The sequence below is a fragment of the Pezoporus occidentalis genome, unplaced genomic scaffold, assembly GCF_034315485.1.
Source record: "Pezoporus occidentalis ecotype Australia unplaced genomic scaffold, CSIRO_AGI_Poc_V1 ctg34, whole genome shotgun sequence".
Taxonomy (NCBI): domain Eukaryota; kingdom Metazoa; phylum Chordata; class Aves; order Psittaciformes; family Psittacidae; genus Pezoporus; species Pezoporus occidentalis.
This window is the reverse complement of record NW_026915376.1, coordinates 1183018-1204380: the sequence shown is the minus strand read 5'-3', so window position 1 is coordinate 1204380 and position 21363 is coordinate 1183018. Positions and strand designations below refer to the sequence as shown.

The 21363-nt window shown below is 41.7% G+C and overlaps 1 protein-coding gene and 1 long non-coding RNA gene across 2 annotated transcripts; one reads left to right on the top strand and one right to left on the bottom strand.

Annotated features, from left to right (window-relative positions):
- LOC134169191 (uncharacterized) lies at nucleotides 1-2438 on the top strand. The gene is made up of 4 exons (XR_009966809.1): nucleotides 1-157; nucleotides 1692-1736; nucleotides 1999-2091; nucleotides 2200-2438. It is a non-coding gene; the product is annotated as an uncharacterized LOC134169191 (long non-coding RNA).
- Nucleotides 1291-21349, bottom strand: CEBPZ (CCAAT enhancer binding protein zeta). The gene is made up of 16 exons (XM_062629492.1): nucleotides 21165-21349; nucleotides 19485-21007; nucleotides 18200-18431; nucleotides 17459-17630; nucleotides 12454-12542; nucleotides 11901-11954; nucleotides 11125-11227; nucleotides 10625-10693; nucleotides 9188-9254; nucleotides 7731-7831; nucleotides 6201-6261; nucleotides 4962-5170; nucleotides 3817-3900; nucleotides 3269-3330; nucleotides 3101-3182; nucleotides 1291-2300 (listed from the first exon to the last, which is right to left on the bottom strand). Exons 1-16 carry the CDS (start codon nucleotides 21309-21311, stop codon nucleotides 2161-2163), a joined length of 3195 nt encoding a protein of 1064 aa, XP_062485476.1. The 5' UTR covers nucleotides 21312-21349; the 3' UTR covers nucleotides 1291-2160.
- Between the last annotated feature and the right edge of the window lie 14 nt (nucleotides 21350-21363).

The window sequence follows — 21363 nt, the reverse complement described above, 5'->3', positions numbered from 1 at the left end:
GAAACGGCGCATGTGCGGCCCGTACCGTCGGTGACGGAAGAACTCTGTGGCCCTGCGGCGGCGATGGCTCGGCGTGTCGTGAAAGGCCTGCTGGTGCTGGAGGCGGCGGGGCTGCTCGGCGCTCTCCTGCTCTACCGCGCCATGGACCGCAGCCAAGGTGCGGCGGGACGGCCGGGGGACAGGATGGCGGCCGGGGCAGGGCGAGCTTCTCCCCGCCTGAGGCGCCTTCGGAGCACCTCACGCTGCCTGCGGAGGGGTTTGTAAATTAGGCTCTACTGACCTGGCTCGGCTTGTGTCAGCGTAGGTACACACACAGTGTTGTTTGTTGCACGGAACCTCGAGTACAGCTCTTACAGACAAGCTGCTGGTTTAGTTTTGCAAAGCCAAAACCGTGGAGACACTCCTGAAAGGCAGCACATGGCCCCCAGGAACAAAGCCGGGTTTGTGTGTTTGAACAGTAACAGCATCAGTTCAAACAGGCATTTAAAAACGAGAGGCTGTCTGCAATGAGGCAGTTACCAATCCTCCTTCAGGCACCTGATGCTCAGCCCTGAAGGGGTGCCCTTTCTCGGATATAGGTCTCACAAGCTCTGTGATTTGACATTTCCCAGGTAGACATCAGACCCGGCTGGCATGAGGTACCCAGCATCATCTTCCCAGTGATTCACCTTCAGTCCCTCAAGTCTCTCAGACTTAGGACTCTGCCTCAGCAACACAAAAATAAGCCAAGCTCCAGCTCAGTACTGCAAGATGTGTTCTGCACAGCAGTGGTCTTACTTTGCATTCAGGGCTCAGCAGGTCGCAGTGCTGGTTTGCCAGAGCTGTGGGAGAAGGCAGTCCTGCTACCAGCACGGCCAGTGCCAGCCAAAAGGCAGCTGCTGCGGTGGCTTGGAGGTCACAAGCCCACCCATTTCAGCAGTAGCTCAAGCCTAACTTCACCTATGCTGTCAGTTGGCATTTCTTACCAGATGCCGGCAGGCTGTTATACTTCAGCTATCTTTCTTTGCATTTTTATTAAAAAAAATAGATAATAAAAATCTGCAGGATATGTGTATGGGCCTGTCTTGCTAGCTTGGTGCTGGACATTCATGGTTTCTCATTTCTCCTTTTCAGTTCTAGGTCCTAGCTCTTCTATGCCTTTGCAGAAGATAAGCTGTAGTTGATGTATTTCTGGAAAGTGCAGTGAGCTCTTTTAACAACTCAGTGTGCTTTAATGCTTTCTTTGTGTTTGTACTATCATTGGAAAGATCCTTCTGTGAGCTGCTGTTACTCATTAAACTAGCACAAAGCTATCATTACATGATTTTCTATTGGGTTGCCAGAGCAGCCCTCATGAGGATTCAGCAAACACCTAAAGCTGCATAAGGAAGCAGAGTAGTTTTCCCAGTTTTCATTTGCACATCAATCTGCTAGAGGCATTCAGCTTCCTGTGAATCTGTAGCTTGTATCTGGTTATCACAATTGTGAGAAAGCTTAGAAAACACTGCAATGATAGGGCTGCACATATAAATAAACTGAATACAGTCTGTAATACAGTGTAAAAAAAGTAAATTCAGATCACATTATTTAATGATGGCTGTAACTAAGGAACTCAAACTTAGGTAAAACTAATCTAGTTAGAAAAATAGTGCATTTAATTATTTACCCTAAACATGGTGGATAAAGTAACCGTGACTTATCTTTTTTGCCAGACTTCAGATACACAATGCAGAAGAAGTTCCCATCAATTCTGGAAGGTAGGTTTGCAGCTGTTGGCTTCAGAAGGAGGCTGAAGCTTCTGCTGTATCTTTCATACAAACTCAATTTTATTATTGCTTAAAACTTATCCCAGGAGACACTGCAGAAGTGTTTATTGTTATGCAGAGGTGTGGTTGGAGTGTCTCTGTTGGATAGACTCCTTGGAACTGAAGGACTGTACATCCAACAAAAACAGCCACAAAGTGGCACACCTTTGGACATGCCTTACTTGGAGCTGACACGGATTTTCCTATTTTTCAGTGTATTACAAATCCAATGAGTGGTCTGGAATTCACGGCATAAGGGAGAATGACCAAATGGCATGGTTAAGCAGCAAGAACTGAAGTAAGAAAGGTGTGTGATTGACTGAAAAATTATTTTAGAATAATTATTGTAAAAAATGTCCATATTAAAATGCCCAGTTCATCTTTTTGATTTCTTGCCTTTGTACTTGTTTTTCAGCCCTTTGTGCCTGAACTGTTTCTTCCTTTTTATGATGCTTTTCACATCCCGGTCATGAAGCCATTTGTCGCGCTCTATTTCCCATTGGATCTGTTTAATATCTGTAAGAGGAAAGGTGACAAGGAGTGAACAGCTATCTCTGATAATGATGTAAAATACAGATGAAACATGTAACAGTTAAAACTTGGCTGCTGTATTTATGAATGTCAATAAAGTGCAAGCTGCCTTTTTGTTTTTGACACCAGAGAAAGTTTTGGGGTTTTCATTTCACAGAACATACCCCACCTGCTCAGCACCTCATAGTTTAAGACCACTCTTGCCATTGCTTTGTATTTTACTAATGCTAGATATGCTTATGTTAAGAGTACACAGTGTTTGAGTGCTGCTGTTCACATTTTTCAGGTGACACCAGCAAGACTTGTAAAAGCTCTAGAGAGGACTGATTATTCACTCAGTATATGCACATTTAATTCATTAGAATTATTTCTGGGGAACTACTTTTGCTTCACTGATACTGCAAGGAAATAACCCAGTAGGTATATAAATGGCCATGTCATATGCCTTCCTTTTACAGGAATCCAGGACACTTTATCAGAGCAAAATTCACACAAATGCTTGACAGACAGCATGCTGCCCATCCTTATTTACAGTGTGAAAGGGCCACATGATAGCCTCTTCATCTTTTCTGAAGCCTTGCTCTCTCCAGTAGACACAGTTAACATTAGCACTGGGCTAGTAACTGACTGTCATGTCTTATTGACAGTGACCTACCGTCCCTATGTGTGACTTCTGACCACATGTGAATTTCAGTTAGAGAAGGTACATCTTATTAACTACAGAACCGGAAGAGAGAGAAGTGAAACAGCATTACACCTTTCTGCTGTTTGTACCATGTACTTACTTGCATTATCTCTGTTGGCCATGGCGTTCATTCCAATATTATCAAACTTAGACCCAACATTTTCATCCAGCAGAGAGCCAAACTTTAAAGAGAGAAATTTTAGTATTTTATTACAAAGAACCAGGTAAAATGCTTGATCACTTTTTGCTAAGTACTGATCAAACTTACCTCCTCTGCAGATGCCAGTATCTTGGCATCTTGGAGTTTTCTCTTCTTTCCTCGATTGGATCCTTCAAACAAAAAGCATTATTCTTATAAAACAGAATTTCAGCTTCAGAAAGACACTAAACCAAAGTGTTACCATGTGGTTGGGTTTTGGTGAGGTTTTTAACATGTTTTTGAGACCATCTAAAATAGCTGTTAGAAATGTTTATTCTTCACCTCCCCCCCGCCCCCCCCCCCCAAGAAAATGGAACAAGCACTTTCCAACCAAGAACTAATAGCACAAATCAGACGTTAGGAACAGATGCACAAACCGCAAGTACAACTCCAATTTTCCTTTGAAAGTTCCTTCTTTGAGTCCCAGTTCCTGCTTTGAGTCCCAACATCAGATTGTGACTCTGAATTCGGCAATGGTGGTTGAAGGACAACCTCCTTTTAATTCATGGTTTATTCATCCAAAGGCATAGATAATCTGATGTACCAAAACCCAAAGCTCTTCAGACTGTATTTGTATTAAGCTTTCTCACATGGAAATCATGGCAGTGTTCCCTTACCTTCTAGTGATCCCGCAAAATTCATATCTTTCTTTCTCTTGCCCTTTTTATTGACAGACTTCAATTGTTTGTTATTGTTTGCGTCTGACAGAAAAGAAAAAGATACATCAAATCTTCATTCTCACATCATGTACGTATATTTAAAGCACAGCAGATACTAAAATTTCATTTTAGGCATTTTTTGGTTTATAACGGTCCAAGTCATTACTTTAAAAAAGTTTAAAACACAGCACAAACAACCAAATCTGGGATTTCTTCAACCCAGACAATTAAAAATTGGTCAGTGGTGCACCATTCTTTATGCTTTTTTCCACAGCACCAAAAAGGAATGAAATACGAATCTAAGATACATAAAATATGAAGGCTAAAAGCAGATGTTACATACACCTCAAATGTCTGCTTGGTAAGTTGGGTGAAATAATAATATGAACAACTACTGTGTTAACAGCTCTATGAGTAATTTACCTCCTCTGCCCTCAATCATCTCCCTATGACCTTCAGTTTTTAGTTGAAATACCTCATTAATCTGTGCTTTTCCAGCCACGTAAAGCGTGTACAGTGTAAGCTGTGCTTCTCAGTTGAAAAGATAATAAAATCATGAAGGTGCAACAATCAGTTATTATTACAACGGTAATAAAAATCTGGGTGCACAGTTGTATTAGAAGAGCAGCTGTTACTTATGAGACAGCAATTAAAATAAAAGTTACCTCATTTAAAAAAACAAAACAAAACCCAAACATTAACTAGGTCTAAAGAAATAAAAAAAACCAAACATCACCAAGTAGCAACACTTCCTTTTTATTTTTCTCTTGGAGATCTTTTAATATTTCTGCCTACTGTACCCAGTTATTTGTGTATAAAGCTACTTTTGTTACTGCCAATGTTTTCAGAATGAAAGAAACAAGTCTTCCTTGCAAATTTTTATCCCCAGATGCCAAATTCCCACTCACACTTGGGAGACTGTTCCAGGCAATGTCTCTCTCAAGACTTCATTGTCCAGAGAAGGTCTTGTCACTTCTCTACTTAAAAGCCAAACCTCCCACTTAGGTAACTGAATCTGAATTTATATATGTAATTACATATTAGATAACCTAGTTTTAAAGCTCTTTTTTTCTTTTTTTTTTTTGTAAGAAATGGTACTTTACCTAGGCTGTTATCATCATCAGACACATCCATAAATACACCTCCCTCTTCATCCATATCCTCTTCAAAGTCTTCCTCCATACTTCCTAAGGAGACTTCCTCATCATCCAGATCACTGAATTCATCTTCATCATCAGAATCCTCCCCGTCAGCACTGGATCCTTCACTTCTTTGGCCTTTCTTACTGCCTTTGGTTTTCTTTTTTATATTACTAAAAAAATACGAAACAAGCTTAGCACTTTACCTGGCAAAATACTGTTTACACCCAGATGACATCTACACACAAACACTATGTTGGAAAAGTTCAAGATCATTGCAAACCACTATACATGCAGGCTGAGACCAAAGAAACACATGTTATGCACTCAGGTACGTTTTCAATATCAACATGTGGAACTGTATTATAAAAGTAAAGCATTTTAAAAAGTTCTAAAGAGAATTCTGTTATGAAAATAACAGAAATGTCAGCTTCAGTATCTTTTCTGCAAGACACACACACTGAAGCTATCCCTAGCAACTCTATTAAATGAAGAAATAATACTTCTTTTTCCTTTAAGTAAGGAAACATGGTTCTTCATATACTAGACGGTTACTTGGGTTTGTCTCCTTTCTACTATTTTTCACTCACACCAGTCTAGTTCACAAAAATGTTCAGGTTTCAAAAACACTTTAAGCTTTAATTCTCCTTTCACCTCAAAGAAAGAAAGTTTCTGTGTTGATTCAAAAGAGGCTACTTAATCATTAAAGGTCTTTTTAAATTTTAAAGGTCTTTTCCAACCTATGTAAGTCTATGATTGATTCATGAAACTGCTGACTTCCTGAGAACTGAGCTCTGTGATTCTGGATTTCACAGAGTTTATTTACTGCAGTAGGTCCAGTTCAAACAGTCCTCATTGCAGCAGTACCATTATGCCCCATTCTACCTGCTCTTGTACGTGGTAATTCTCAGAAACCTGAGACCATGAAAAACAAGATTTTTACCTTGCTTACTGAATCACTGCATTGTATAAACAAAATACTACAGGTCTCGGGTCAAGCCAGCAGACTGTAAGAACCACAGGATCACAGTGCTCCATTATGGGACATGCAGAAAAGCAGCATTACCCAGCATTCAGCTGATACTGCCCTTTTTGAAAGGTGATATTCTGAGTGGCTTTGAAAAAGGTCTGTGCAATTTTGCAAGGTAAAACTCTACATCAATATGAAAAGAAGAGGTGAAAAAAAACAATTTCAAGTCTTACCCAGCAAAATCAAGGTCATCCTGGCCAACATCAATGGCATTATCAGCAGCTTCAAATGCATCTGGGGGAAAAAAAATCGTTTATTACTACAAAGGCAAACAAAGAAATATGAAGTAACTGCAAAATAGATTATTTCTAGGTATCATTTTTCTGAGCAGTTCATATAATCTGCATCAGTAACAAAGGGCCCTGATACCAAAGGGTTCATGTTTCTATAGCAAAATACTCTACAAAACAGTTACCTAAAGCTAACTGGATTTTTTTTCTGAGAAAAATCTTTTTCTGTGAAAAATAATGAAAATTTTCTTTATCCAGGATGTCATTTCTGGCCAGAACTAGATGTTGTGGAAGCAGGCACAAATAGTTTGAAACACTGGGCACACAATTGCACAGTGATTCAAACTTAATTGGCAGGTGGGATATCACAAGGGATACTAATACTTGCTTCAAGCCAGATAGAACAAAGTCTCAATTAAGAAACCCCAAGCAAGTGTCATGCCAGCTAATCTGCATGTTAATTTTCAGATAGCAAGCAGGCTAAAGGATGAGAGCTCCTATCATCAGATTCACTTAAGAACAAACTGCCATACAAAATAGCAGACAGAAACAAAACCTGAAAAATTACAACTTGTTTCAAAGGGTAAACGCCAACATTAGAGGGTACTTAATTTAAGCTTCTGAATATATGAATCAAATTCTCAGAGACAGTCAACTTAGAGGTACTAACAATAAATGACAAACACAATTGTTATCAGATTCTTGCCCATGCTACTTGAGTCACTAAGGAAGAATCCTGCTATGGGAGTTCAGAATTCTCTAAAAATACTGTACAAATCAGTTATGGAGAGCTAGCTGGTTTTCATGGGGTTAGTTTGGGTTGGGGTTTTGTTGGTTTTTTTCCAAATATATGTACTATTCTATAAATAAAATATGAAATCATAAAATAATGGACATTTTATGGTACACTAACAAATTCGTATTCTGGAACCAATCATACACTAATTCCAAAGCAAACAAAGCACATGCTACAGGAAGAACTAAGACTACTGCAGAAATTTGCCATGGACTTAACTGAACAAATAACTGCATGAAGGATGTAAGGAAGAATATGAGGAAGATTGAAAAAGGCCAAGCAGTAAAGAAAGAACAGAAGCAGATGTTACACGCTGGTAGAAAAAGTTATTTAACTCTCAGACTACATATGGAAAAGAAAAAAAAGGCATGACCTGCCACCCACAACCTTATGTTCAAAATCAGACAATTTCTACCCATTTGAATAACCAACTACTGGAGTAGTGAGAGTAAGACCTCTGTCACAAGATGGCCATCCAGTAGGCTTGTGTGATGGATAGGATGAAATGTTGGCTGTAGTAGGGAACTAGAATAGGAACTGGAAAGCCAGTTTTTTTCCACTTCCATGTTCCTGTATCTGGTCCTTTTATACAATATAAACTACAGAAAGGATAAATTAATGATCTGCAAAAGCAGGAAATACTGGCATAGTTACTACAAGAAAAAAAACAACCTTACCCAATGCTCTTTCAAATTCATCGTCATCTACATCTTCCACACTTTCTTCATCATCCTTATGCCTTTGTTTCTCTCTCCTCTTATCAAACTTAGAATAAAATCTGAAATAATACATTGCTCTTAGACACAAGATTACAGGTAATGATCTTTATGATCAGTTTATTTAAAAAAAAACCAAAACAATCTGCAAGCTGTTTCATGTGTATGTTGCCAGTTCAGTAATGGTTTCAAATGCTTCTCAAATCAGAGATGTATATTTTTTGTGTTTCAAAGAATAGAAATCATTTCTGTAAGATTTTAAACAAAGAAGTTTCACAGCCAAAGGTGCCAGAAATTATTCTGAACATGGTGAATTTATAAAAGGGTATAAGAAAGATGTGAAAATCTGCCTTACACTGATAAGAAAGAAAGGATCAAGTTCAACATGAATCTAACTGGGGGGGGGGAGAGATTCACCCATTAAGTTCTATTAAATTTTCCCCTGTAGCCCTCTTCTTCTGCATGCTTAGTACTACCTTCTGTGAGCCATTTTAAACCACTTTCTCTCCTTCATTTCATTTTAAAGAACCAGCAAACACAGAAGGCAATTCTGGGCAGATACAAGAGCAAAAGAGTACAGCACTTTGTATGGAAGACTTTGAATGTGTGATCACAGTTAACAGCTAACAACTGTTAACTTTCCATAGAGGGCATTCTTTTAAGCTGCTTTTCTTTAATCTCAAAATTAATACCACTTTTTAATTTCTTTTTTACATTACATTCCTCAATATTGTATCAATTGATTTAAAATAGTTAAGTTCCATTAACCCAATACTTCACAAAAGCAATGACTATATTAATAAAACAAAACAAAACCAAATAAAGTGAATTCAACAAAGTAAATGAAGTTAATTCAAACACTGATCTCCTAAGGAGACACTAACCAGTATTTTGAGCTACGAAAAATAAATCTTTGCCATATGTGTATCACTTCAATTTTAATGTTACAGTTACATTTTTATATCATGAACTATGACTATAATAAAAAAAAGGGAAAACTAGCTCCTCTGACTGTTTTTCGCATTGTTCCATTCTAATAAGCTTTGATGCTAACAACATAAACAAGATATATTCCATTACTTTTTTTTAATATACTTCTAATGCATAAGAATTACAACCCACAAGCCATTCATCACCACCCATTGTTTAAGGCTTCCTTATTACAATGTCAACTTACTTAATTTTGGACTACAAGCACTGGTTGCTTATCTTCATAAGTGACAACTCTTTCCTAAGCACTTCTGATAGATGTTGAAATTACATTCTAAGGAAAGTACTATCATCAGAAGTCACTCAAATTAATCAAATTTTGAAAACACTTGGAATACCACAGAGTATTTAACAAAATGCAATGGGGTTTGATGGCACTGCAGTAAAAAGACAACACTTCAAATGAATGTTCACAAGTATTTCATTACCTGTGAAAAAACACTTCATCCACTGGGATTTTGCTTTCGTCTTTGGCACGGAATTCCTTACTGTTGACTGCAAAAAGAAAATAGAACTGATTTTACCTCAGGCTGAAATGACTGTTATTCTTTTACAAGGTTAAACCCATGCGCAGACAGAAATACGTAGATACTCAGTGTCACCCATTAAAAAAAGTGGAGCTCATCTCAAAACCTCTTCAAACAGACAGTGCGTTAAACAGGGAGGTTTGCAACCACCTACAGCAGGAATGCATTAAAAAAATATAAAAAAAAAGAAAAAAGGGGAAAAAAAAGTAGTAGGGAATCAGATAAACTTGCTGTCATGCACTAAACCACTGGAACCACTTCTGCCCAGCCCTCCTGGCAGTAGAAATACACATCAGCAGCTGCAAGGCAGGATCGTACACCAGCTGAACATGCTGAGGAAGGGACTGAGCCTCACCCTGTCTCCAGGGCCACCCCACCACCTCTTCTTCCTTGCCTATCCCTTCTGAAAGCTTCACAGCCACCCATTCCAGCACTCCATGTTTCTGTGATACCAGCTATGTCATAGTTTTCCTGTTGCAAGATGGCTACTGGCTCCTCTTGTTTGCTGCCCATGTTGTGTGCATTAATGCAGATGCTTTTCAGTTGGGCTACTGATCCTGCCACCTTTCTGGTGGGAGAAACCCTAATTCCTATGTGACCATTCACAGGTGTTTCCATGGTTTCTAACACATCAATAACCCTTGATGTCTTTGCTGCCTTCACTGAAACAGCAGAGCGAAGGACCTGACTGGCACACTATCCCTCAAACATTAGCATGCTGCCCTCAGGCTTGTCTCTAGCAAAGTTGGATTTATCCCTTCCATCCTTCTTAAATAATTTTAGATGTTTTTATGAACTCCCAACAAATACTATTCATAAAACTAGGATGCCAGACAAAGAATGGCATGTTTGTGAGCAGAATATTTAGTATTTATAAACTCATGTCTCCCTAAGATTAGTACCCTAACAATTTGCTCTTCTTAAACCACAACAGAAGAACCAGGACATCTTCTAACCAGAAATATTACCTCAAATAAATTGCAAGGCTTTTTTTAGCTCTTTCCCCCCACTCCCCTAGGTGGTCATATTGCAAATACAAACAAATTTGAAACTATGTTCTATACTACTCAAGAGGCTAACAGCTGAAGTAATTGACTTTATGTCATTTGTTCTTACAATGATTCAAAGGATATAAAGTTGAAGCTGTGGAGATTCCACACACCCTCAACAAGAAGATTAGACCTGATCCTGAACATCAGACACCACCACTGCACTCCTGATAGGCAGGACTTTCTTTTATTGTGAACAGAAATAGCACAGATGGTGCAGATGATACATGTCTACAGTAACTAGACAAAATCTTTTAGCCACCCTAATCTTAACTGAAAAGAATCTTACCTGCAAGATTCTGCATATCCTTCATAAACTGCTTCTTCTTTGGCTGCATTACCACACTGCTGGTGTTTTCTGTAGAAAAACATAAATCAGAAACAAATTACTACTGATACAAAACTGTGAGGAGTGACTGATAGACCACAGGGTTTTGCTGCCAACCATAAGGACCACAGGAGGCTGGAGAAATGGGCTGACAGGAACCTCATGCAGTCCAACAGAGGGAAGTGCAAAGTCCTGCACCTGGGGATGAAGAAACCCATGCACGAGTACACGCTGGTGGAAAGCAGCAATTTCTGCACTGTGGATGTGAGAGGCAGCAGTATGTGATTGTCAGCTAGTTCTGAGTTGCAGACATCTCCTGAATACTGATCCCACTCCTGTTGCATGGCACGCACCCAAATACTGAACAAACACCAAGGGCTGCTTGGCAGTCTGAGAGCAAAAGAGTTTGGTCACCATCAATGGACAAGATCATACGCTAATACGCACAGAGAAGTTCGTACCTTTGCCTTTATGGAGTTTGGGACTTCTGTACACAAAGCGATCCAGGAATCTCATTAATGTGAAATCCTGCAAAGGGTCACCTGAGTACTGAATGTGATTTCCCTGAAAAAAGAAAAAAGGCAAGTATCATTGAGGTCTTCATTTTAGAAAGACAGCAACTAAATACAGAGGACTCAGACAAAGAACAACATTAAAACACACTTTAAATCAAAGACAAAGACCTGGGGATACTTCACCACATACACCTGACCAGTTAATACACTCCTGTACAGGTTCCTTTTTTTGGAATTTCAGTATTTTCTTAATTAAAAACCACCTCCCTCACTTTGTTTCAGTGATGAAGTGCCTTGCAATGTAGTGTGCTAACAGCAGTTAATCTTCAGCACCACTTGTATACCATATATTCAAGTGAAAATATTCTAAATACATAATTATGTAAGTTTGAGTATTTTTGACACAATATCATAACAGTATCAAAAAAGAATTTGTTCTAAGAGTAGGGTTCCCCACATAAAAACTCATGTTAAATAAAGAGACAGACCAAAACTCTAAAAAAGGTTTAAGGATCATGTAACACCCACATTTCTAACAACTTAACGACTTCTGTGAGCAGTCTCCTCTATATAGTACACTTTAATTCCCTGAAAAGCTTTGCATTTCAGTGTACATTACAGTGCTGTAGCGTGCAAGGAGGCTTTATAATGTATTTTTTGAATGTCAAAGGACAGCTTACATAAATCAACCTTCCAAGCTCCCGATTAGAAGAAGCACTTACTTCTAGAATTGTTCTTGCAAATAGGGCCACAGACGGATGAAAATGTTCAGAAAGCTGAAAAACATTAACAGCTTATTTATTTCTTCTCCAAAAAGAAATGCAATCATTACTCAGGTTGACATGACGTCTGACAACACCACTATGTCATAAGACTGCTCTGTAACTCAACAAATACTGTAGACACATGCAGTAGTGCAAGTCTGATGTACTCTGCCCTTGAACAGCTGAAGAACTTCAACTCCTAATCTTTTGTTTGCATGAACTAAATACATTCCAACTTACATAAAAAGCTTTAGTGATACAAAGCTAAGATCTGAAAGTCAAAACAGATTCTCACTGTCCAAATCTCCACTTCAAAACTGCTAACCCCTACTCCAGAATATCAGCATCACATGTAACATATACAAGCTTAAAGCTGAACAACTTATCAGCTTTCACCTTTCTGCTTTGTTTCCCAGGTGGCTATCCCAAGAATAAGCAAGTTCATTTTCTTCTCTCAAATCCAATGGCCACACTAATAAACACAGTAATCTGCAACATATGAATGCCTTACCTTCTTCAGTTCCCAAAAGCTTGTACTTTCAGCACCACAGTATAATGGACTCCGATGCATAGGATCATAGGAAGCTCCACTCTTCCTGCCTGAAGGGCAGAGGAGAGGAAAAGAAATTTCCTCAGGCAACTTTATGACAGCACTATTTTCATTTTACCATGACAGTAATGCTGCCATCACTCTTAGACAGACAGGTCACAGATGTACTCAGTAGAAAGTAAGGATATTCACAGAATCATAGAATCATAAAATAGTTAGGGTTGGAAAGAACCTTAAGATCATCTAGTTCCAACACCCCTGCCATGGGCAGGGACACCTCACACTAAACCATCTCACCCAAGGCTCTGTCCAACCTGGCCTTAAACACTGCCAGGGATGGAGCATTCACAGCTTCCCTGGACAACCCATTCCAGTGCCTCACCAGCCTAACAGTAAAGAATTTCCTCCTTATATCCAGCCTAAACTTCCTCTGTTTAAGTTTTAACCCATTACCCCTTGTCCTATCACTACAGTCCCTAATGAAGAGTGCATCCCCAGCATCCTTTACAGCCCCCCTTGATACTGGAAGGCTGCTATGAGGTCTCCATGCAGCCTTCTCTTCTCCAGGCTGAACAGCCCCAACTTTCTCAGCCTATCTTCATACAGGAGGTGCTTCAGTCCCCTGATCATCCTCGTGGCCCTCCTCTGGACTTGTTCCAACGGTTCCATGTCCTTTTTATGTTGAGGACACCAGAACTGCACACAATACTCAAAGTGAGGTCTCACGAGAGCAGAGCAGAGGGGCAGGATCACCTCTTTCGACCTGCTGGTCACGCTCCTTTTGATTTTGGTTATTCAGCTGCCCTTCCCCACTGCATGAGCAAGTGTACAGGTGAGTTCCTGTGTGCTTCCAAGGAAGCTCCTGATAACCCCTGCTCTGTTCCAAAAAGGCCTCGAGAAAGACTGAAACTAGAGCAGATTTGTCCTGGGTTCATCAGTAGCAGTCATTTTTCTCCTTCTTAGTAGCTGGTGCAGTGCTGTGGTTTTGACTTTCAGCCTGGGAACAGTGCTGATAACACCGATGTTTTCAATTGCTGCTCAGTAATGTTTACTCTGACCAAGGACTTTCCGAGTCTCATGCTCTGCCAGGGAGGAGGGGAAGCCGGGAGGAAGCAGATACAGGACACCTGACCCAAACTAACCAAAGGAGTATTACATACCACAGCACGTCATGCCCAGTATATAAACTGGGGGCAGTTACCTGGAAGAGCTAGATCACTGCTCGGTCGGGCTGGGTATCGGTCGGTGGATGGTGAGCGGTTGTATTCTCTTCCCTTGTTATTTCCCTTATCGTTATTATTATTGTTGGTAGCAGCAGCGGTTTGTGTTATACCTTAGTTATTGGACTGTTCTTATCTCAACCTGTGGGAGTTACATTCTTTCAATTCTCCTCCGATCCCTCTGGGAGCCAGGGGAGGAATAAGGGGAGGGAGTGAGCAAGCGGCTGCGTGGTTCTGAGTTACCGTCTGGACTTAAACCATGACAGTTCTTTGTAGCACCCAATGTGAGGCACAAAGGGTTGAGATAACGACAGATCTGACCAGAGTGTGCCTAATTGCATCTGTGATAAGCATTTATTGTTTTGGATTAATAGTCACTCGTCACAATGCCGATTTATTGGCTCTCAAAGTCGCTGCTCTTGATCTCGGAGTTTCAGCATGTGGTACTTTACTTACAGCCGGTATTTTCTGTGGCAGGGTGTGTGGGATAGTATGGGCAAGTATCCAGGTCAGTGGGCCCCTTCAGTGCTTTGGAATTTCACCACTGAAGTGCAAAACCCAGAAAAATTAGTAAAACACTTAAACGAGGTGTGTTGTCATTCTGGCCATACCAGAGACAGACAAATCATGGCAACGTGCTGGGGCTTGGCCTACACTTACAGAGCCCTGTTCAACACTATCCAGCACCTTCAAAGGGAAAAAGACGTCTCTGGATCTGATGGCAAAGCAACAGACAACACAGCTACTCCAGCTCCAAGCACAGCAGCTACACCAACCCCAGCAACAAGTACAGCAGCTACTCAAACCCTGACAGCAACAGACAAAGCAGCTGCTGGTGCTACTCAACCCCCAAGCACAGCGGCTGCACCAACCCTGACAACAGATACTGCAGCCACTCTAACCCTAGTGATAGACACTGCTGACACTCCAACCACAGTCACTGCAGCTAAACCAAAGGACCAATTCATGCCACTATCATTTGCTCCTGTACGCAAAGGAAAACGCAAAAAAGAGGCACAAAAAGAAACCCATACAATGAAGAAAGACGAAGAACCAATGCACTTACTACACGGAACAGCATCTGATCAAGAGTTATTATTAATATGTGGATCAGAGGAAGAGGTAATGTCTCAACCCCAGACCTCAACCAAGCTACGGAACATGCGGAAAGATTTTACCCGTCAACCAGGGGAGCACATCATCACCTGGTTGCTCCAATGCTGGGACAATGAGGCTGACGGTCATGAACTAGAAGGTAGGGAAGCCAGCCAGCTGGGCTCACTTGCAAGGGAAGGGGGAATTGACAAAGCAATTGCAAGAGAGAAAAAGTCCCTCAGCCTTTAGAAGCATCTCTTGGCAACTATGAAGGAAAAGTTTTCATACAAGGATGATGTTACAAGTTGTTCAGCCAACTGGACCACGACAGAGAAAGACATCCAGTCTCTGAGGAAATCAGCCATTGCAGAGATGATCTATCAGAGGCCAGTTGCTGGGAATGCATTCATGGAGCCTGATGAAGTTGAATGTGCACAACCCATGTGGTGGAAAATTACATGGAATGCACCCTCATCATGTGCCCACTCATTGGCATCAATGACCTGGCACAACGTAGCAACACCAACAGTGGATGAAGTGATTCATCAACTCCAAGAGTTCAAAGACAATCTCACCCCTTCCATCATTTCAGCTGCGGAAAAACTGTCCTAGGAGTTCAAACAATTGAGAGATGATCCATCTGACCTATCCAGTTCCCCACACGTACCAACCCACGTCTCAGGTATTAACAAAAGGTGTCCTACTGTTCAAGAGAGAAAATACAGGAGGTACACGCCACAGGCCACCCGATGGTTTTACCTGTGGGATCAAGGAGAAGACATGAGAAAGTGGGATGGAAAACCTACCTCAGCTCTGGAGAAACAGGTGTGTGAATTGAAGAGGAGAAGAAGGGTCAAGGATGATCATCCCATGAAAGCTGTGGCTTCCATCTCTGGTGAGCAGTTTTCCAGATGGAGTGGAAGAGCTGATTTTACTCCAGCTCCTGTGATAAAGAAGACTAATCCCTGTCTACAAGACACAAGTGTCCAACACTGTGATGACTATTAGAGGGGCCCTGCCTCCAGCCAGGTGGAGGTAGGGGACAATCAGATTTACTGGACTGTGTGGATCAGATGGCCTGGCACATCAGTCCCACAGAAGTATAAGGCTCTAGTAGATACCGGTGCACAGTGTGCCCTGATGCCATCAAGCTGTTAAGGGGTGGAAACCATTTATATTTCTGGAGTGACAGGAGGATCCCAAGAGTTGACTGTACTGGATGCTGAAATCAGCCTGACTGGGAGGAAATGGCAAAAGCACCCCATTGTGACTGGTCCAGAGGATCCATGCATCCTCGGCATAGACTACCTCAGGAGAGGGTACTTCAAAGACCCAAAACGGTTTTGGTATGGCTGCTTTGGAGACTGAGGAAATTGAGCAGCTGCCCACCTTGCCTGGTCTCTCAGAGGATCCTTCTGTTGTGGGGCTGCTGAAAGTCGAAGAACAAGTGCCAATTGCGACCACAACAGTGCACTGGCGGCAATATCGCACCAACTGAGACTCCCCGATTCCCATCCATCAACTGATCCGTAGACTGGAGAGTCAAGGAGTGATCAGCTGGACCCGCTCGCCCTTTAACAGCCCCATATGGCCAGTGCGAAAGTCTAACGGAGTGTGGAGACTAACAGTAGACTATCATGGCGTGAATGAAGTCACACCACCATTGAGTGCTGCCGTACCGGACATGCTAGAACTTCAGTATGAACTAGAGTCAAAGGCAGCCAAGTGGCATGCCACGATTGATATTGCCAATGCATTTTTCTCAATTCCTTTGGCAGCAGAGTGCAGGCCACAGTTTGCTTTTACTTGGAGGGGTGTCCAGTTCACTTGGAACCGACTGCCCCAGGGGTGGAAACACAGCCCTACCATTTGCCACGGACTGACCCAGACTGCACTGGAACAGGGGCAAGCTCCAGAGCACCTGCAATACATTGATGACATTATTGTGTGGGGCAATACAGCGGAAGAAGTCTTTGAAAAAGAGAGGAAAATAATCCAAATCCTGCTGAAAGCCAGTTCTCCCAAAAAACAGAGTAAGGTCAAGGGACCTGCACAGGAGATTCAATTTTGGGAAACAAAATGGCAAGACGGACATCACCGGATCCCCACAGATGTGATCAACAAGATAACAGCAATGTCTCCACCAACTAATAAGAAAGAAAAGCAAGCTGTCTTGGGTGTTGTGGGGTTCTGGAGAATGCACATCCTGAATTACAGTTTGATTGTAAGCCCTCTCTATCATGTGACCTGGAAGAAGAATGATTTTAAATGGGGCCCTGAGCAACAACAAGCCTTTGAGCAAATTAAATGTGAGATAGTTCATGCAGTGGCCCTTGGATCAGTTCAGATCGGGCCACGTGTAAAAAATGTACTCTACACCGAAGCCAGGGAGGATGGTCCTACGTGGAGCCTCTGGCAGAAAGCTCCATGGGAGACTCAACGTCTCAGCTTTTGGAGTTGGGGATACAGAGGTTCAAAGCTAGCAAGCTTCACAAGTGAATGAGCAGTTACACATCTTAACCTTGGCTACATTACTTCAATTTGAAAAATTAAAATAATGTTTTAATCTCTTCGTATTACAAGTCTTTATCAACGTGCCACTGTTACAGAATGTTAGAAGTTAAATTAATTATATTTTCTTGCTAATTTACCTCCCAAATTCACATGATGCACCCATGAGGCTGTTGAATTTGAATCATTTGTCTTAGCAGAGTTTTCCGTTGTGTTTCTCTCTTCACCTACTTCTTTATCTGCATCCACAAATTTTTCCTCATCCTCTTCAGGCTCTTCTTGATCCTTAAAGCACTCTTCATCATCTGACTCCTAAACAACAGAAAATGCTAGCAAACAGCTCTTCCTTTCCACTTCTGTTCTATTAGAAAAATGCACCTGTAATTCTGAAGAAGCTACTTACAAAAATACAAACAAATGATGGCCGATGTTTAAGCAATACAAATTTTTGGCCTTGATACGGGACTTAAAATTGACGTAAACCTTACAGCTTACGTCACACACGTGTAATGGTCCCTCCCTGCCTAAGAGAGGGAAAAAAAAAACAGTCCTGCCTAGCACTACTTCAGAGACAGCAGACAGAAGAAACAAACAGGCCATGTCTTGATAAAGCTTTTGGGTGAAGAATGCTCACTTCCTGATTCACACAGCATTTAGTAAATCAGTCCTCTCTCCATGAATGAAGTCCATAAACCCACCGGCATTCTTAAATCACCTTCATCTATGCAGATTTTTAATGTAGTTATAAATGTTCAAGGCCTTTCTCCCATGACATAACATATCAGCAAACTCTCAAATTACTATTAAGCAGGTTAGAGAAAGGTGCTTATGAAAACAGCTCTTACTGAAAAAAACAATGAGATAATGAAATCATCTTATACCACATGATCCTGCAACTGGACCCTTAACTCCGGTTTTACTTTCAGAAGCTCAGACAGAAGGTACAGTGTTCCACAAATGAAGGGTGGCATTTGTCCACAACTGACTTGAAGTAACCTCTTCACAAAGGCCTTCACCCGCCGTAACACTACATCAGCCTTCAGAGATTTATAGATAAGATTAAGAAACATGGATGGCTTTGACCAGGTTGCTAAAGCAGGATCTAGAAGCTTCCTGTAGAACACACAGGAGAAAATATTGCTGATTGTCACAATGCACATAGGAGAATAATTGCTAGTAACAACAGTCATCTACGTTTTTCGGAGGGCCATGTAAACGACCAGTGACAGCTTGTTCCCCAACACTCAAAATCATTACGATCAACCCTGAACTGCCAACGGCTGTGTACTTCTAGATATATATATGGGAATCTGAAGGTTAAAAAAACTTGTATCAGTAAAGAAAAAAAAAATGTAAGAAAACATAAAGAAACAGAGTTCAACTAAAAACAATTTCAAAATCTGAGATACTCAAAGTAATAAACAAATCTGATTTACTTAGATGTTAAACAAAATAGAAAGAAAATAGGTAGCAAGCACCATGCTTCAAATCAGACCTGACATGTATTAGCAAGTTCATTTTCTACTCCATGTTTTTTCCAGGCTGCCCGGCACAGTAAGGCTTTTAAATGCATTGCATATTCTGGGTGAACTCGAGTTCCCCTTTATAAAAAAATCAGCGATTTCCCTCTGGTCAACTAAAGAGCAGCCTGCAAGGACCTTACAGAGAGTCCAAATAATCAGCTGGCGCAAAAGAAGAGGTAACTTTTACAACACAAGGCTTTCCAACTACACAAATTAAATGATCTAAAGAATATGTTAAAGTAATATTCACCCTTCCCCATATGAAAAAAAAAGGAAAAAGAAACAATATTTTAGGATATCACATGACTAAATCACAGTATCAGTAAAAATTATTTCAGAAGTCACCAGTAAGTTTCAAATAACATCTGGAATTACAACATGCCACCAGGAAACAGTTGCAAAGGATGCAATGTGCATGTTGTGCTCTCAGGACCTATCATTACCATTTATTTTAACCCCACATTAAATCAAAGAAATCACATGCACTTTCTTCTAGCTCACACAAACCATCAGAAATTTTTAGCTAGTGAGACACAGAACTCACAAGATCCTAAAAGCAAAACAAGTGTTTCTACAACTTGACATCAATGATGATTACTTCATAAAATGAAATTTCTATATAAAGGCCAAACCTGTCACTTACTTGTACAGTGCTGCATAGTATCTATCTGACACAGACTGCTGAGAGTCCATCACCTGGAACAGTAACATCAGGGCCTGGATGCTGGTACTGAAATTCACAAGGTGCAGAACTCTAAACAACGTGTCCATTTGGTCTTTCACCTTCTCATCACCAGTCTCAGCATACGGGTAAGCTCTGTTCACTCCGCAGAGAAGAGCGCTGAGCATTTTGGATTCAACATCTTTTTTCTTAATGCAGTTCCGAAAAAAGCAGAAATACAAAGTTATGAGCTTGTTGGCCAGGGCGCTTTCTTCGTGACTGAGGACTATCTGATTTAGAAAGCAGATGGCGTAATACTGAGTTTTCACGTTAATGTTTGACCGGTACAAAAGCCTCTCCACCTCACTGCACACTACTCCCTTCATATTTGGATGCTTGTGAAGTAATGTCTCTAAAAGGTAAGAGGCTTTGGTAGCGACTTTGTTCTGAGGGTCTCCCAGTTTATTTACCAGCTGAACAAGCAGAGCTTTCTCCTGCTCAGGCTTGTTACAGAGAAGCTCATGGGCAACTGCCAGAGCTCGGGATTTCGGTGCTGTCAGAGAATCGTGACTGAGTGTTTCTAATGCTTGCACAAACTCTGCCACCTGCAGTTTCAGATGATGCTCAAAGTACCACAGTATCAACCGCCTGTCCCTGGAATCCCTGTTGCCACTTGACATCTTCTCTATGTTGTTAAAAGGTCGTTGTGAGAAAGACCATAATTTTCGATTGTCTGGTAAGAGGTCTGAAAGAAGAAGCTCCTTGAAAGTATCCAAAGCCATGAGGCTCTGATGCCTGCTGCCCTTCTTCTTTATGAGGTTTACCAAGTTCTCAACAAACTGGATACTGTGGACAGCACTGTCCTGAATGAGCAGGGTCATCGCTGCCATCCTATCAGCCAAGGTACCTGATGACACAACAGTCTTCATCCAGGCTGAGGAGGCCCTCTTCTGATAATCTGTTTTATTCTTATACAGGTCCGTCTCATGTTCGTACAGCTTTTGAGCCAAGGCCTTATACTTGGAGAGAAGCGTCTGATTTTGTGCCTCTGGAGAGAATTCACTGGTGTATTCCTGCTCATACCATTTGCCCCCTGGTTTGATCAGTATCCCTTGCCTAGCATGAAATTCAAAATCTTCTTCCAGCCTCTCTTTCTTTGATGAAAGGTGCTGGCCCTGCTCACCAGAAGAAGCAGCTTGCTTCTTCTTGCTGTCTTTCACGCTGCTTGCCTTTTCTCTGGCTTTTTTATCTTTTTTCTCTTCTAACGAAGGAAGATCAGTTTCTTTCTTGCTCTTCTCTTTCTTTGGGGGTTTCTCTTTCTCCTGGCTGCTGCTGCCGCTGTCATCCTCCTCCACCACCAGGCAGCTTTTCGCGTACTTGCTGATCCCTAGTGAGCTGATGAACGCCTCCAGCTCCCCTTCCTTTAGGTCGTCGATCGCGTCCTTCCTGCCGCCGTCCACCATCTCCTCCGCCTCATCCACGGCGCACAGCATCACGTAGTCTTGCTGCAGGCGGTAGCACACGGCAGTGTCACGGGGGAACGCTCCCCACAGTCGTCCCCGTCCCCACCCCCGCCCCGCTGTCACACCAAACAGGCCTGTCCCAGGTACGTGGGGGCCCATCAGACACGTGCTTCGGCTCCCTCCCGCCACCCCACCTTACCTTGGTGCCGCCGAGGCGCAGCACCTCGTCCAGCGTGAACCCTTCGCCATCTTCCCCTGTTTCTTCTCCTTCATCTGCCTCCTCGTCGCCGCTATCGCCGCCCGCCTCCTTCGGACCCCTCCCGCCGAAGTCCCACAACGCCGCCATTGCTGCCCGCCGGAAGTACCTGCGCGCACGCTTCCTGCCGTGGGGCACCACG